Genomic DNA, 13,875 nt, shown 5'->3' on the forward strand with positions numbered 1-13,875 from the left:
CTATAACTCACACATTTTTGTGTAAACAGTAAGAAGTGTTGGATAGCACCGCCAGAGACTGAGTGTAACTTTTCACATTTCCTTTGTGTTACGTTTCCTCTCAAAAGGCTGAAAAAAGGTTGGAGCAGAAACCACAAAGGGTTCTCCTATGGGAGCAGGTGGCAGGACTCTGTGCTTATAGTTGGCACCATTATTTCTAAGAGTGTGGCGATCCTTAAATAGCCTTAAATCTCTCTCTCTCCAGTCTCTTTTTTGCAGGACAGTTTAATCAGCAAATTCCATTAAAGGACAAAATCAGCAATGAGTGCAGAACATAAACATCAGTGTTTTATACTTTTATTCCAACTTTAACCAGCTGCTTCTTCAGACAAAGCCAAAGTGCAACAGACTGAACATGTAAAACAAACATTTCATCAGTGAGTCATTATTTCCAGGACATCATCAAAACTCATCGAGGTTGCTTCTGGTGTCCCGTAGCTTTGTGAGGGACATCAGCACCTCCTCTGTCGGCCTCCTGCCCAGCTGTTTACCCCCTCTGCTCCTCACGTTCACTGTTCCACTCTCACGCTCCTTATCACCCACCACTGCACAGAAACACACACAAAAGACTGTCAAATATGTCAACAGTACTGAAAAACAGTCGCAGTCTTTAGTATTTTAAGTAGCCTCTTAGTTATTCATCTTTACCAAATATGTAGTTATACTGGGCGAGCTGAGCAGAGCGGATCTTCTTATTTAAGGTGGCTCCCTCATCGTCATTCAGATCTGCCATAAAGCCAGCTTCATGGAACTGCTGGACCACCTTAACAGGAGAGAGAGAGGGATTCATTCTTTTAAGACTGTATCTGTAATCTACCTCTTATATTAAAGAACAAATTAATCATGGCAGGATGAAAGTTCACTTTGTCTGCTTATGCACCCGAAGCAAATTTCCATCAGACACTGACCTGCCTGCCGTACGACTCATTGTTGCCCCCCACAGGAATAACTGCGACCTGAGCCGGAGACAGCCACAGAGGCCTGGGTGAGGCACAGAGGGGGGTGACAGGTTAGCGTACAGCTACAGGACAATAATCCCACTAACGGGGTACATTCAGATTTTGTGCATTATCATCTTCTCACCATTTCCCTCCAAAGTTTTCAGCCAGTATGGCCATCATCCTCTCCAGCGATCCCAGCACTGCTCTGTGGATCATTACTGGTCTGTGCAACTGTCCGTCTCGTCTGAGAGAAAGGTTACAAAAAAAGAGATCAGGAGGTGGTGCAGCGTGGCCAAGCTACAGACACAAATACTCTTCTTGACAGTATTGTGAACTTTACATTATACTGAAGTGAAGTAGCTGAGTGGAAGTAAATATGCAGATCTCTGTTGCTTATTTCTAACCTACTTTTCCTATAAACTGTTCTACAATGGGACACTAATCTATTGTTGAACATATAATCTAATCAGATTATAATCAAAAACACTTCAGTAGATGTGGACCAAATTCGACACACTTGAGCTGATAAATCCAATAAAGTGCTAATGTTTCATCATCAAATTAGCTCCCAAAGTTAGACTTGTGCCATCTTATCCCGAGTGATTACTGGAGATAGATATATATATACACAAGGATGCATTCTCAACAAAAAGAAGTGGCCAACTGTAAAGGAGTAGTGGTTTAAATCAGTGCAGGAATGTTAAAGAGATTGAATGCCAACTACTGAAATTTATGAGTGACTCACCCGACGTACTGAAGGTCAAATCTGATTGGCAGCTGGAAGTCCAGCTGGATCGTGGCACACTGGTGCTGTCTGCCAATAGCATCTTTGATCAGGATGTCAATCTGATGAAACATGAAGGCGTGCGTTATTACCGGGCTTCACTTTTCCCTTCCAGTTTAGCGCTCTGAGACAAAGTACCTTTTTGTGCACTGAATCATTAGAAATGGGTTTCTGAGAGAAGCTGATTAGCTGCTTAGATTGTGGTTTAAAAATCCTGGATACACGTTTCTCTGTTTCAACGAGCGGTTAAGCTCAACCTGACTTCACCCATCGCCTCCTCTCAGTGCTTCCACATGAGCACGCTGACGTTTATCTGAGGCCGACTTCTTCTTGGAAAGATAAATTAAGTCTCAACCCCCCCCCCCCCAAAAAAGCAAAGGTCATTGCCGCACTGTCGTTTCAATTTTATTTAAAAATAAACAAAAACAAACAAACAAAAGCAAACGCACACAAAACCTCTAAATATTCTGTGAACTACAATAATTCGTGTCTGTAGTTTCTCTGTGCAGAGCCGAAGCAGAACAAAGATGTCTTAATCTGCGTTGCAACATAAATAAATCCCCTTTAGAGGAATTAAAATCATTAAATCTAATTTTATTATTGTCAAAACTTGAGAAATGCTCTTGTTTGTTGTTCTCCCAAGATTTCAGAGATAATGAAGAGAAAATGTAAGCTTGGCTCTGTATCAAATGGAAAAATGATCTACCTGCCAGCACCTCTAAGCTGATGAACACATTGTTACAGGCTTGTGAGAAACAAAGGTTTCACTGGACTACTGTGGAAAAAACTGAGTGCAGCCCAGTATTCAGTAGCTGGTAGAGCAACAACTGTAGAGTCCTAGCCCACTCTCCTTTACACCGAGTTTCAATCAGGTTGAGGTCTGGACTTTAACTGGGGTATTGTAGATTTGCTGCAGTGCATTAAGTTGTTGTCCTGTTGCATCTGGTCATCTCAACAAGGGGCCCAGGCCCTGGGGCCCCAGAACAAGCCCAAATCATCACCCCTCCACCACCGAGCTTGACAGCTGCTATGAGGTGTTTGTGCCGATATGCTGCGTTCGGTATTTTGCAAATGTGCTGCCGAGCATTATGACCAAACATCTCCACTTTGGATTCTTCTGTCTAAAGGACATTGTTACAGAGGTCTCTGGTTTATTCAGAACTTTGCAAATCTAAGCATTGTTTTTTGTTCTTTTTAGATAGAAGAGGCTTTCTAAACAAGTCATACTTGTTCAGTCTTTTTATAACTGTACTGTCACAACTTTTAACATGCTAACTGAGTACCGTAGAGTCTGAGATGTAGACCTTGGGTTTTTCTGAACATTGCATGGACTGACCCTGGGGTGAATTTCCTGGGACGTTCACTCCTATTGTGGCCAGACCAGCCAACTGTCAGAACTTCTGCTTTAAAAGAAGTGGCAACACTTTCTGATGATCAGTCAGTCAAGTGCATTTGATTAGCAACAACCCAGCTGTTAGACTTAGTTTTTAGTTGGACTGAATTAGAGTCATGTTTTTTTCCAGTTTGAGGATACAAGTCAGGCAGTTAAGACTCGGAAGTTGCTATACCTGATAAAGAATTTTCCCACATGGAGACCACCCTAAAACCATTTCTTGGCTTGCTTTTGAGGTGCTGGTAGCTGTCCCAAAAGTAGCTGCTTCCACCATTTCTGAGTCAATATGCTAAGCTAATCAGCTCTCCTGGTAAATCTTTAATAGTGCTTCAACATAAAAAAACCCCCAAACAAACAAAAAGAACCAAAACAAAACAAAACAAAACACACATTCCCTTAAAGTTTTTTACATTAAGGAGGAAGTGACTAAACTGATGTCACGATGCTTTGGTGTAAACAAACAGTGATAAACAACATTTACTCCTGAGTCCATTAAGTGCACGTCTTCCTTCTCACTGACCTTTGGTCCGTAGAACGCTCCGTCTCCTGGGTTTAATTCCCAGCGTTCACCAAACTGCTGCAGACTCCTCTCTAACTGCTTCTCACACACACACACACACACACACACACACACACACACACACACACACCAAAGTCCACAATAAGCAAGTAGTTGCATGACAGAATATAAGTACATTAAAGCACATTATGATCGCCATGTCTGTGTTTGAACTGTGCAGGCTCAGAACTGTTATGTTAAATTACACTCAATTGAATCAGCTTAGATTGCTGCTGTGCCCATTTAAAAAGTGCTCGGGGGATTTGGAGATATACATCTACCCAACAGCCTGACGCAAAGCAGCTCTCGACTGGAAAGTACCACTTACATAACTGATAGGTTAAGTGGAAATGCCTCCCCCCTGGCTGCCACTCAAGAGTACACATATATACACACACACACGTTGAACAGCTGTGTCTGTGTAGGACTGCTTTTAGCACACAATATGATGGAGAGTGTGTCAACGTGTCTGTTTACCTGCTCAGCAGTGTCCCACTGATCAGGCTCCCCCAGGCACGGCGTGGGTCGCGTAGACAGCAGGCAGTGAAAGGAAAACCCAAACACTTGATAGACGCTCCTCACAAAGTCCAAACAAGTCACAATCTCTTCTTCCAGCTGGGAAAAAAGAAAGAAAAGTCAGGAAGAGGTCAACATGAGGACATAATAATAACAGAAAAGTGTACACAGCTGAGAGACCAACAACAACTGAGAGTGTAAAAATTAAACCAAGATCGAATTTCTCAGGCTGACATAGTGGTGATCATCATGTGACCACCGTCTCTGAATTAACAAGGTGCAAACAGAAAGGCTGAAGGAACAGTATCATGGGAAGGCTGCAGGACTCCATGTAGGGGATCAGATTTACTGCAGAGCCACAAAGGCTTACATACGGAGGTGCAAAGTCTGAAAAGGACAAAGACCTTCATTCATCCAGGCTAAAGCTTCCTGGAATGTCTCAGGAGTCATTTACACAGCCCATCTAATCACTGAAATGCGGTTCCACGTGGGTCTCGTTTACAGCGTCTGTCCCACTTAAACATGCCTTGGTTTAGAAACGAGAGATCATCTGCCTGTTTGCGTACCTGTTCAGGTGTGCAAAATATGTGCGCGTCATCCTGGCAGAACCTGCGAACGCGAGTGAGACCTCCCAGAGCGCCGGAGAGCTCATTACGATGCAGCGCCCCGAAGTCGGCCCATCGCAGAGGGAGCTCTCTCCACGAGCGAACGCGCTGCTCAAACATCAGGCTGAACACAACAAAGGAGAGTCAGTCTCTGCAAAGGCACCCGAGCACAGGTAGGTAAGGTGTGTGTGTTCACCAGTGTGCAGGACAGTTCATGGGTTTGAGAGCGTAGGTCTGAGAGTCCTCTGATTTCACAGTGAACATGTTCTTGCTGTAGTGCTCCCAGTGGCCAGAGCGCTCCCATAACGCAGTGCTGTATAGCGTTGGGGTCACGACCTCAGTGAAGCCTCGCCTTCGGTATTCACACTATGAGAGGTCAGGAAGGAAGGACTTGTGTGACAATGAGTGGAGGACAGGGTCAAATGGTCACAGGGTCAAACAGCATAGAGACTTTAGGCTAAAAAGGCTGACATCCTGACCGCTGACATGAACACGTATGACCTCAGCATTACAATCAGCAGAGCACGTGTTGATGCGTGTTATTACGTTTAAATGGACAACATTCAATAAATACACACACTCAATGAACAACTTCCTGCATAAGCGGCATTTTATCATTATATAAAACCAACTAAGGTCACAGTTGGATTTTGAATAATCAAATTAAAGCTTGTGGGGCATTTTTTGGTTTTAGTTGCATAAGCGGTGTTGAAAAGGGCCGGAGCTCACTTAACAGGTTTTTTCTGCAAGCAGATAGTTCATTTGAACCATTATACAGTTATTTCTTGATTTTTGATTAAACAACTTTTGATGTACCACAAACAGGCAAACTAACTAGAGAAAAAATGTTTCCTGTGTAATGCTGTGTTCATTCTTTAAAGCCACAACTAAGCAGTGAGAGGCCCAGGCCAAATATGAGGTTTGATGACATGTTTATCCACGACCCTTTGTCCCTGCGCTATATTCATACAGTTTCTTATCTGTAATGCTTTCTACAGGTGTAACAAGGCTGTGATGGTGCAGTTCTAGGGGATTCAAATATAAGCTCAAACAAATAATTCACCTTAATGAAGTCTGTGAGTGTGCTGTAGATGTGGGCTCCTTTAGGCAGAAAGAAACAACTTCCTGGACTGACTTCATTGAAGAAGAACAGCTCCTGGTCCTGTGGAAGAACATGAAAAGGTTCTTATTTCACTTTTTAAGATGGCATCATCTTCTGTACCCATGTACGGTTTCCGTCTTACCGTCCCGATGCGTCTGTGGTCCCGCCTCCTCGCTTCCTCCTGCTCCCTCTCCCACTCCTCCTTCTCTTTCTCACCTGGAAAGGCCACACCTAACAGTCGTGTCAAACCAGAGGACTCTGTCTGGTTGGCCAGGGTCACAGAGGACAGCTGGAATGGTACAGAGATGAAAAGTGGGGAGAAAATAATAGGTGAACATGGACGTGGCAAAAGAGAAAGTTATGAGAGGGACGGATGGCCGTGTGTTTCTAAGAGCCCAGAACAGAAATCTGGCCTCTGACAAACACAACATCCTGCTGCTGATATTTCCAGGCCCTTTCTGTTGTGGAATCCCAGTCTGCCCAGTGACAGTTTGGTATGGAAACTTTCCTCTCTCCCTGGATCAATATGGATGAGGAAAATTCCACTCACACAGCATGTGTCCCATCTGAGAGAGAGCCACGAAGGTCCAAATAAAACAGATTTTAACTGATGAGATGGCACTGCCTCTTTCATTGCAGTCATATAGTGTTTGAGTGTGAAAAATCGTGATAGCACTGCCATATGAAATACAGTTTTCATAGGAATAGAACAAATTCTTGATTTGCTTAAGAAAAGCAAAACAATAAAATAGATAAACTGGCAGTGAAACACAAAAACACAAAAAGAGAAAACAGAAAGACGAGCAAAGGACTGAATACACTGACTGGATACACAAACACATACCTGCAGCATCTTGAAGACTGTGAGGAGGCCTGTGTGTGGGAGGAGGGGGCCGTTGCAGACCGCTATAGTGTCTCCACACCTGAGCCACACAGAATGGTTGAAACCAGTTAATTTACTGGTGAGTGTTTTAAATCACTGGCAGGTAAGAAGTTTTCCTACGTGCCTGTATACTGTGACAGTGGCGCCATTCATCTGCTCTTCAGCAAACTGCAGCCTCAGCTTACTGCTCTGTAAGAAGAAAACACAGAAAACCGATTTTAAGTTCAACATGGACACGAGGACAGACAAATATCACAGCTGGACTAAAAACAGGAGTCACACTTAAAAAGCGAGTAACATAACTGCTATTCACATCCTATCAAAGGTTACTCAGATATGCTTCAAGCCAGCATGGCACAATGCTGCTACACCACCAGTGTTTTTTTTAAAGTGGAAATAAATATAAAATAACAAAACTTTCCTGCTTCCTGGCGTAATATAAGCTGGTGCATTAAAAGTGTGAGGAAGGAGCTTGAACAGCTATGCCACAGTGATTTGATAATTAAGACTTACCTCCTCTACATAAAGAATTAAAGAAAGATGTGTCAGCACTGAAAATGTCTGTCATCAATATTATATTATAACAAACAGAGCATGTTGCAGACCTGGAATAGCTCTTGGACCTCTTCTATACTCAGCTCCAGTCTAGAGAGAGGACGTTTGAGTGCTGCCGCCTCCTTACACCTCGCCTCCACATCACTCAGAGACAAAAAACTGTAGATGAAGTCACATTCAGGCAAAACTTCAGCTGCAGTTTAGTCAGAATCAGGAGCATGCCATACAGGTCAAACAGCCGGCACGAGTTACATAAGGTGGAAACGGTGTCATTAAAGCAGCACATAATAATGAACAGCTATACACAGCATGCATATAAATACAATTTAGTAACTAATTAAACTCATGAATAAAAAATATACACTTTATTTGAAAGGTCAGGATTTTTTTCCCTTTAAAACAAAAAGAAGCTGAAAAACTGAAATAACAACCATCATGTAACTACCACCACCTCTTTTGCGTTTGTGAGCACACAAAGATTAAGTTTTGACAGAGCTCATATCTGATAGATAGTAATCACCTGTTGTCCAACAGGTAATCACAGAAAAGCCCGAACTCTGATGTTCCTTCTCTGCACACCTCAGCACCAAACATGCCCTCCAAGACTCCACCGAGGACGCACGCCCCTGTTCTCCAGGCTGCCTGTGAAATCAAGGGTCGTAATGAGTGAGCGCCAAAGACATCTACACTGTACTTTTGGGATGGTAGATTAAAACAGCAAGGAAACACAAAGATGCTCTCATCCCACTACTGCTGGTCCCAGTTAAAGTGTCGTTTCAATTTTTGTTTGCCATGTTACATGGCATGTTAACATCTTTATTTATTTTCTAACTTATGATGATGCTGAATGAGGTGAGAAAATGTTTTTAAAAAAAACCTTCAAAACAAATTTTTCATCAACATCACACTTACAGGTCAAATAGGGGAAACTGCACATACTTAAAGGAAGTTAACAGCGGGGAACTGTGTAATTACCTGCTTTCCCTCAGTTGTATCAAACCCCAGAAGTTGTAGTTCACAGTCTGCCTCTAGGGGTCGTCCAAGCTCCCAGAGTTCCCCATTCACCTTACTCACCAGGGCTCCTTTCAATCTGAAACAACACGTGCAAAAGCACAGTTATATCACGACAGTTAAACATATTAAACCAAACAGTATAAACTGGGTACTTACCTCACACTCCGAGCAACATAGAGCGGTGTGGTGACACCAGCTGTTCCCTTAACTATCCGGCCGTCAACCAGCCGGATACGGAGGGGCATTTCTGTCGATTCAAAACGCTTCCCATTTCCACGTTTTTCCCTGAGAGCCTCAAAGATCTGCAGTCGTTCAGATAAGGCAGGAGATGCATTCACCTGTAAAGCAAAAAATAAAGATTTGGTTTGAAATTATTTACAAGAAGCAAAAGGACAAAAGAACTAAAATCTGAAGATGACAGAAAACCCGTCAAATAAGACCTCCAGAAATTAAGTGCATATGCAGTAAAGCTAAGAGAGACAGACAAGCATTTAGGATTTTAGCAACACAATAATATATTCTGAACTTATCTTACTGCCCCAACAGAATGAGTAACATAATGCAAAGACATACACAAGCATAGCCCCTCAATATGTTTACCTTACTATTTAGCTTACACTGCACAGACTCATCACTAATATGCATGGGATGGACTAAATATTTGAAACACCTGTCAGTTTAACGCAGTGAAGGCTTTTCCAAACCAGCTGTAATAACACCTTAAGACAATTCTTCATCTATGAAGGGTATAAAGGACTACTTTATAAGACTATGGAGGTGTTGGCATGACATAATTAATGAACTGGAATGGATTTTAAACTTGTTCAATTAATTAATTAATAAGCCATAATACCTTTAATCACCATGGCCCCAAGGTAAAATTAAACAGAATTAACATTTTAGGAATAGCCTTAAAGAAAATCCAAAAGTTTTTACCCATGTATTATTATATCAGTACTTGTTTTAGTTGGTTATAACAAAAAAACAAAACAAAAAAAACAAAAACGTAGTTAACTGACCGTAAACAAAAAAAACTCTATAGACTTTTAGAAAAAACAAAAACTAACTTTTCTTACAAAATTTCCATAAAGTCCTCAGGAAGTCCACAAAGTTCTTTGTTTTAGTACTGAGCTGATTTGTCAACACAAAAAGCATCAGGACCCTTTTTTTTAAAGTTTATTGTAAATGAGTCTTGTTCGTATTGTAATACTGGTTGTCAAAATCTTGTGTCAGAAAAACATGATTAATAATATTAATAATAATAATAATAATAATAATAATAATAATAACAATAACAACAACAACAATAATGTTAACATATTTATATCAGCGAAAACTAAAGAGAAAAATCCAATCTCGACAATAGCTGATAATTCAATATGAAATAAATATTTAAGTTGAATTAAAAACAAAGTTATAACTTTGCATTCATCACCATTTCCCATACATTAACAAACCGGGTATGGCTATCAAAAAAAAAAGAAGCCAAAACATGAAACAAAATTACGATAAAACTGAATTAAAAGCACATTAATCTTAGCTACCACACGACAAATGTGCCCATTAGCACATTTAACAGACAGGAGCATCAACAGCAGCTCACAACACTCACTGAAAACACTGCTGCTTGCTAACGTTAGCCTCACTCAGTGCACTGCTTTACCGCACCTTGCTGTACTTCCTCTGCGCGCAAAGGGTCGCACGAGCTGTCGAACGACAGGTAACAAGCCGAAGCAGCTGCGTCACCGCCATACCAAACACCCCTGCCTAAAACAACCGCTTCATTCACCATTACCACATATAACTGTCCCCTTCACTGCAAGCGGCCATAACACCGGAAAGCACGGGTTACTGGCAGCAGCGTTGACGTAAAGACTGAAAAGTTATGACGGAGCTCCGTCTCAGCGTGCGCGCTCCTGACATCTACGCCAGGGCGCGCAATTAAACGCAGGGGAAATAGAAAGAGCGCGATGGGGGAAAACATCTCTAGCCTTCAAAAATAAAATTACGCACTGTCCGGTCAGGCGCTTCAGACTGGAGTCACATATGCTGAAATTTACACGAAACAGCGCATGCGTCGACAGTTCTCGTTTGTGGAGAACACTGCAAAACGGTGTTTGAGAGCTTGCGTGCAAAACAAAGTAATTTCAGAGAAGCACCGACCTGCTGCATCACGACGGGCCCACAAGCTGAGCAGCAGAATCGGTGCTCTTAGCTTCCCGAGCCTGCTGCAAGTGTGCATCAGTTTAGTGCCCAAAGTACAAGTTTATTTTAAAACACGGAGGGAGGAAAGATGAATACAGTTTGACTTTCACCGAAAACCACATTCACTGCAGCTCTTATTAAAATAAGGGACATATTTTAAACCCTGCCCTCTACAGACTCGCTGTCAAAAGCTCTAAATAATTTTAATTATAAAACTATTCACTGGCCGTTTAATTTTGTGAACAGACTTAAAAAGCTGAGAATATTAATAAACAAACCAGCTGATTCTGAAAAGGAGCGTCATTATATTTTGGATTTAGAAATTGTGGGTAAAACAACCCAACGGAGAGATGAAGCGGCTTCATCAAGGACGACTTAAAGACTACAGCAGCCGAAGTACTTCTGCTCTGCCGCTTGGGGGAGCTACAGCTCTATGAGAGAAATCTACTGGACTTTACAGTGTAAATACAGTCCATTCAGCTTTAAATTACCCCAGCAATTACTTGGTGACATCACCTTAATTAGCAGATTAAACCATATTATAGGTAAGGTTTTAAAACTGTGTTTGGTTTAACATCATGTCCATGTTAAAATTAGGTAAAAGCCTTTTGCAATTAAAATGCTTCACACGCCACATGTCTGTTGGCCTCTATAAGGGCAAAAAGTCGATCTAGTATTTTCCCTAAAGGTTCAGATGTCTTAATAAGCACTGAAGACCTTACATTTCAGCTGTATGACATTTTAAAAGTTTTAGCAGCAGATTAACAGGAACAGGGGCCCTAATGTGTAGCAGAAAATATCCACAACAAGAATAAATTATCCTGCATCATGTTAAATTAAATGAATGTAAAAAATAATTATTTGCTGAACACTGTGCAGCCACTGTTTGGTCTTACTGTGGGCATATTAATTACACACTAGAGGTGAGTCATCACTCAGTCACAATGTCTCAAGTGAGCTCTGCAAATATGGTCCAGAAATAGGTACAGGGTTTTTAAATGAACTTGATTGTAAAGTGTGGCTTTCCAGCAACAGTGTGTGGTGTAGTGTGCAAGCTTTTTTTTTTTTTTTAAACAGAATGAACCAAAACAACAACAAATACAGAAAATGGCAAATGGAGCAGACTGATTACAGTCTGTAAAGCAAAAGAAAAAGAAAAAAAAAAAAGATTTGCCAATATGTGAAGGCTGGTTTAAGTCAATTCATTAATGCACTGAAAATGTTACCCCTCTAATAGTTTTGATCCTTAAAAATAATATCATAAGATATAGTTCCCCCCTTAAGTATGCATATATTCACTGTGACAAAAATAAAAGCTGCAGAATGTGTGCATGTTCATCACACCAGAAAAGATTGGACACTCAAAGGGCGGTGATATAGCATCATTGATGAGAACAGCAGTGAAAGCAGTTCAACTTATATATATATATATACACACACACACACAAACAGGCTGGTAGTTTTGTCAGTCATTTTCAATTGGTCAAACCAAGTTATCTTAAGGTCACGAGGAAGGGACGAGAAGGTGAACTTGAAGATGTTTTACAATTATTCTGTGTGCAATGTGAACACTGCAAACTGATTATTAGCTGCTCCTACATGTGACTGTGAAGATAACAATTTACAGAGGGTGGTAACAGACGTATAAACATTCAGGAAAACACCAGTGTGCCAACGCTGTAGTGACAAATATGCTTTGTGGTTACATTTGGGTATATTTTTTAAACAATGTATTCAGAGACTTTATGCAGGAAGGTTTTCAGCATATTGATAAAACTGTAATTTCACCACAGCTTCAACACACACTTGAATCAAACACTAGAGATGTGAGACCACTGCACCTCTGACTTGTAGAGGTAAACTACTACCAATGTATGAGAGAGGTCAGTATTATGGAAACAATTTCTGGACAAGAGGGAGCATTAAGGCCATCGTGCTAATCTTTTTCTTCGTTGTTATTTTACCTCTTAAAAGTGGTGAGAGGTGCACAAGTGTTTTAGGGTGAAGCCCATGTGAGCACAAGGTAAGCACAGACGCTTGAAAGCAAAAGCATGAAATTAGCAATATAGAGAAAAGGGCCAAAACAATTGGAAGTATTCAAATGAACCATTTTACATGCAATCCTAATTAGCTTAAACACCATCTGTGGGTTCCTACAAATGGAAAAGCATCAAGTCTACCTAGCAAGAAAGCACAGCTGAAAAACAAAGGCTTTAAATGTTAATGTAATGGTAGCTGTGCAAATGCATGAGAACAATCTGAAAGGTAAAGTCAAACAGCGCAATTCAAGTGATGGATAGTGACCAAATAAAAATACCTCCCCCTCCCAGTTGAATTGAAACTCTGGATTTTATTCAAGAGTACATATTGAAGCCTAGCAAGGGTGTGGTTCAAAGTCTAATACTCCCTCCCATCCCATCATCCACTACCGAGTATCTTCATGACTCAGTCTAATGTGAAGCGCGCACAGGTAGACATTTATATATAGGAAATAAAAATGCATAATTATCTTCAGCCTCCTCTTCTGTGCGGTGGTTTCGCAAAAGGAGGACATAAACACATGATAGGTACTGGAGAGAAAATCTTCTGGGCTAAAGCTTATCCAAGGCCTCGATCACAGTAAAGACGGGGTGCGTGAACAACGATCACTGTCCTCATGTACAGAGATAATAGCTTTAAAAAAAAATTTTAAAAAAAAAGAGGGGGGGGGGGGGGCTATGTCAACTCAGTCTTTATATTTACAAGCTTAGAAATATACAGTGAGAGTGACAGAAGGGTGGAAAAAGGTTGAGCAGAAGAATATTATTTACAGCGGGTAGTTTGGAAATAAGTCTTAATCTCACCTGAAAAACAAATCACTTCAAATCTCTCTCTCTCTCTCTCATGGAAGAAGAGATTACTGTCATGAATTCAATCCGACATTTTTGTTTTACTTTGACATTTTTGGGAAATGCAGTAATTCTTATTCATCTGTTAAATATGATGCAGACACAGATGAGCTTAGCAGAGTACAAAGACTGGAAGTACGGGCAAAACAGCTTGGACTTCTTGAAAAAAAATTGTGACTTCTTAGAGTTGTGCTGTTGCTGTGAAATTTATCTCAGAAGTCACTGCATGCTCATTATCCCCTGTAAAAGGTCCGTTTTGTATGGGTGAAAGAAATTAGATGTTTTTTTTCCTGATCTAGCTTTCCAACTGTTTACAGTTTTTATGTTAAGCGTCATCTACAGCATGCTGGAGATGAGTGATATTGAGCTTCATTACAAAACAAAAAAGCCA

The 13,875-nt window shown here is 41.0% G+C and overlaps 1 protein-coding gene across 1 annotated transcript; it reads right to left on the minus strand.

Moving 5' to 3' along the window:
* Window positions 1-331: 331 nt before the first annotated feature.
* On the minus strand, window positions 332-10,266 carry tars2 (threonyl-tRNA synthetase 2, mitochondrial). Its single transcript, XM_085366512.1, has 18 exons — window positions 10,060-10,266; window positions 8,548-8,729; window positions 8,353-8,467; window positions 7,898-8,019; window positions 7,428-7,536; window positions 6,947-7,011; window positions 6,784-6,862; window positions 6,082-6,228; window positions 5,901-5,999; window positions 5,034-5,203; window positions 4,799-4,961; window positions 4,194-4,331; window positions 3,678-3,755; window positions 1,726-1,826; window positions 1,123-1,224; window positions 948-1,020; window positions 688-802; window positions 332-584 (listed from the first exon to the last, which is right to left on the minus strand). The coding sequence occupies exons 1-18, from the start codon at window positions 10,141-10,143 to the stop codon at window positions 442-444; spliced, it is 2,085 nt and encodes a 694-aa protein (XP_085222638.1). The 5' UTR covers window positions 10,144-10,266; the 3' UTR covers window positions 332-441.
* Between the last annotated feature and the right edge of the window lie 3,609 nt (window positions 10,267-13,875).

Source organism: Diplotaxodon limnothrissa, linkage group LG11 (assembly GCF_057381915.1).
Source record: "Diplotaxodon limnothrissa isolate DT_005_m linkage group LG11, D_limnothrissa_male_GT1.1, whole genome shotgun sequence".
NCBI lineage: Eukaryota > Metazoa > Chordata > Actinopteri > Cichliformes > Cichlidae > Diplotaxodon > Diplotaxodon limnothrissa.

Excerpts from the sequence above, each read along its gene's own strand:
- tars2 (XM_085366512.1), bottom strand. The coding sequence starts at position 10,143 with ATGGCGGTGACGCAGCTGCTTCGGCTTGTTACCTGTCGTTCGACAGCT. Across the intron at positions 7,012-7,427 it reads AGGTCCAAGAGCTATTCCAG|AGCAGTAAGCTGAGGCTGCA; the intron begins GTCTGCAACATG and ends TTCTTCTTACAG. Across the intron at positions 4,332-4,798 it reads TATTTTGCACACCTGAACAG|CTGGAAGAAGAGATTGTGAC; the intron begins GTACGCAAACAG and ends CTTTTTTCCCAG.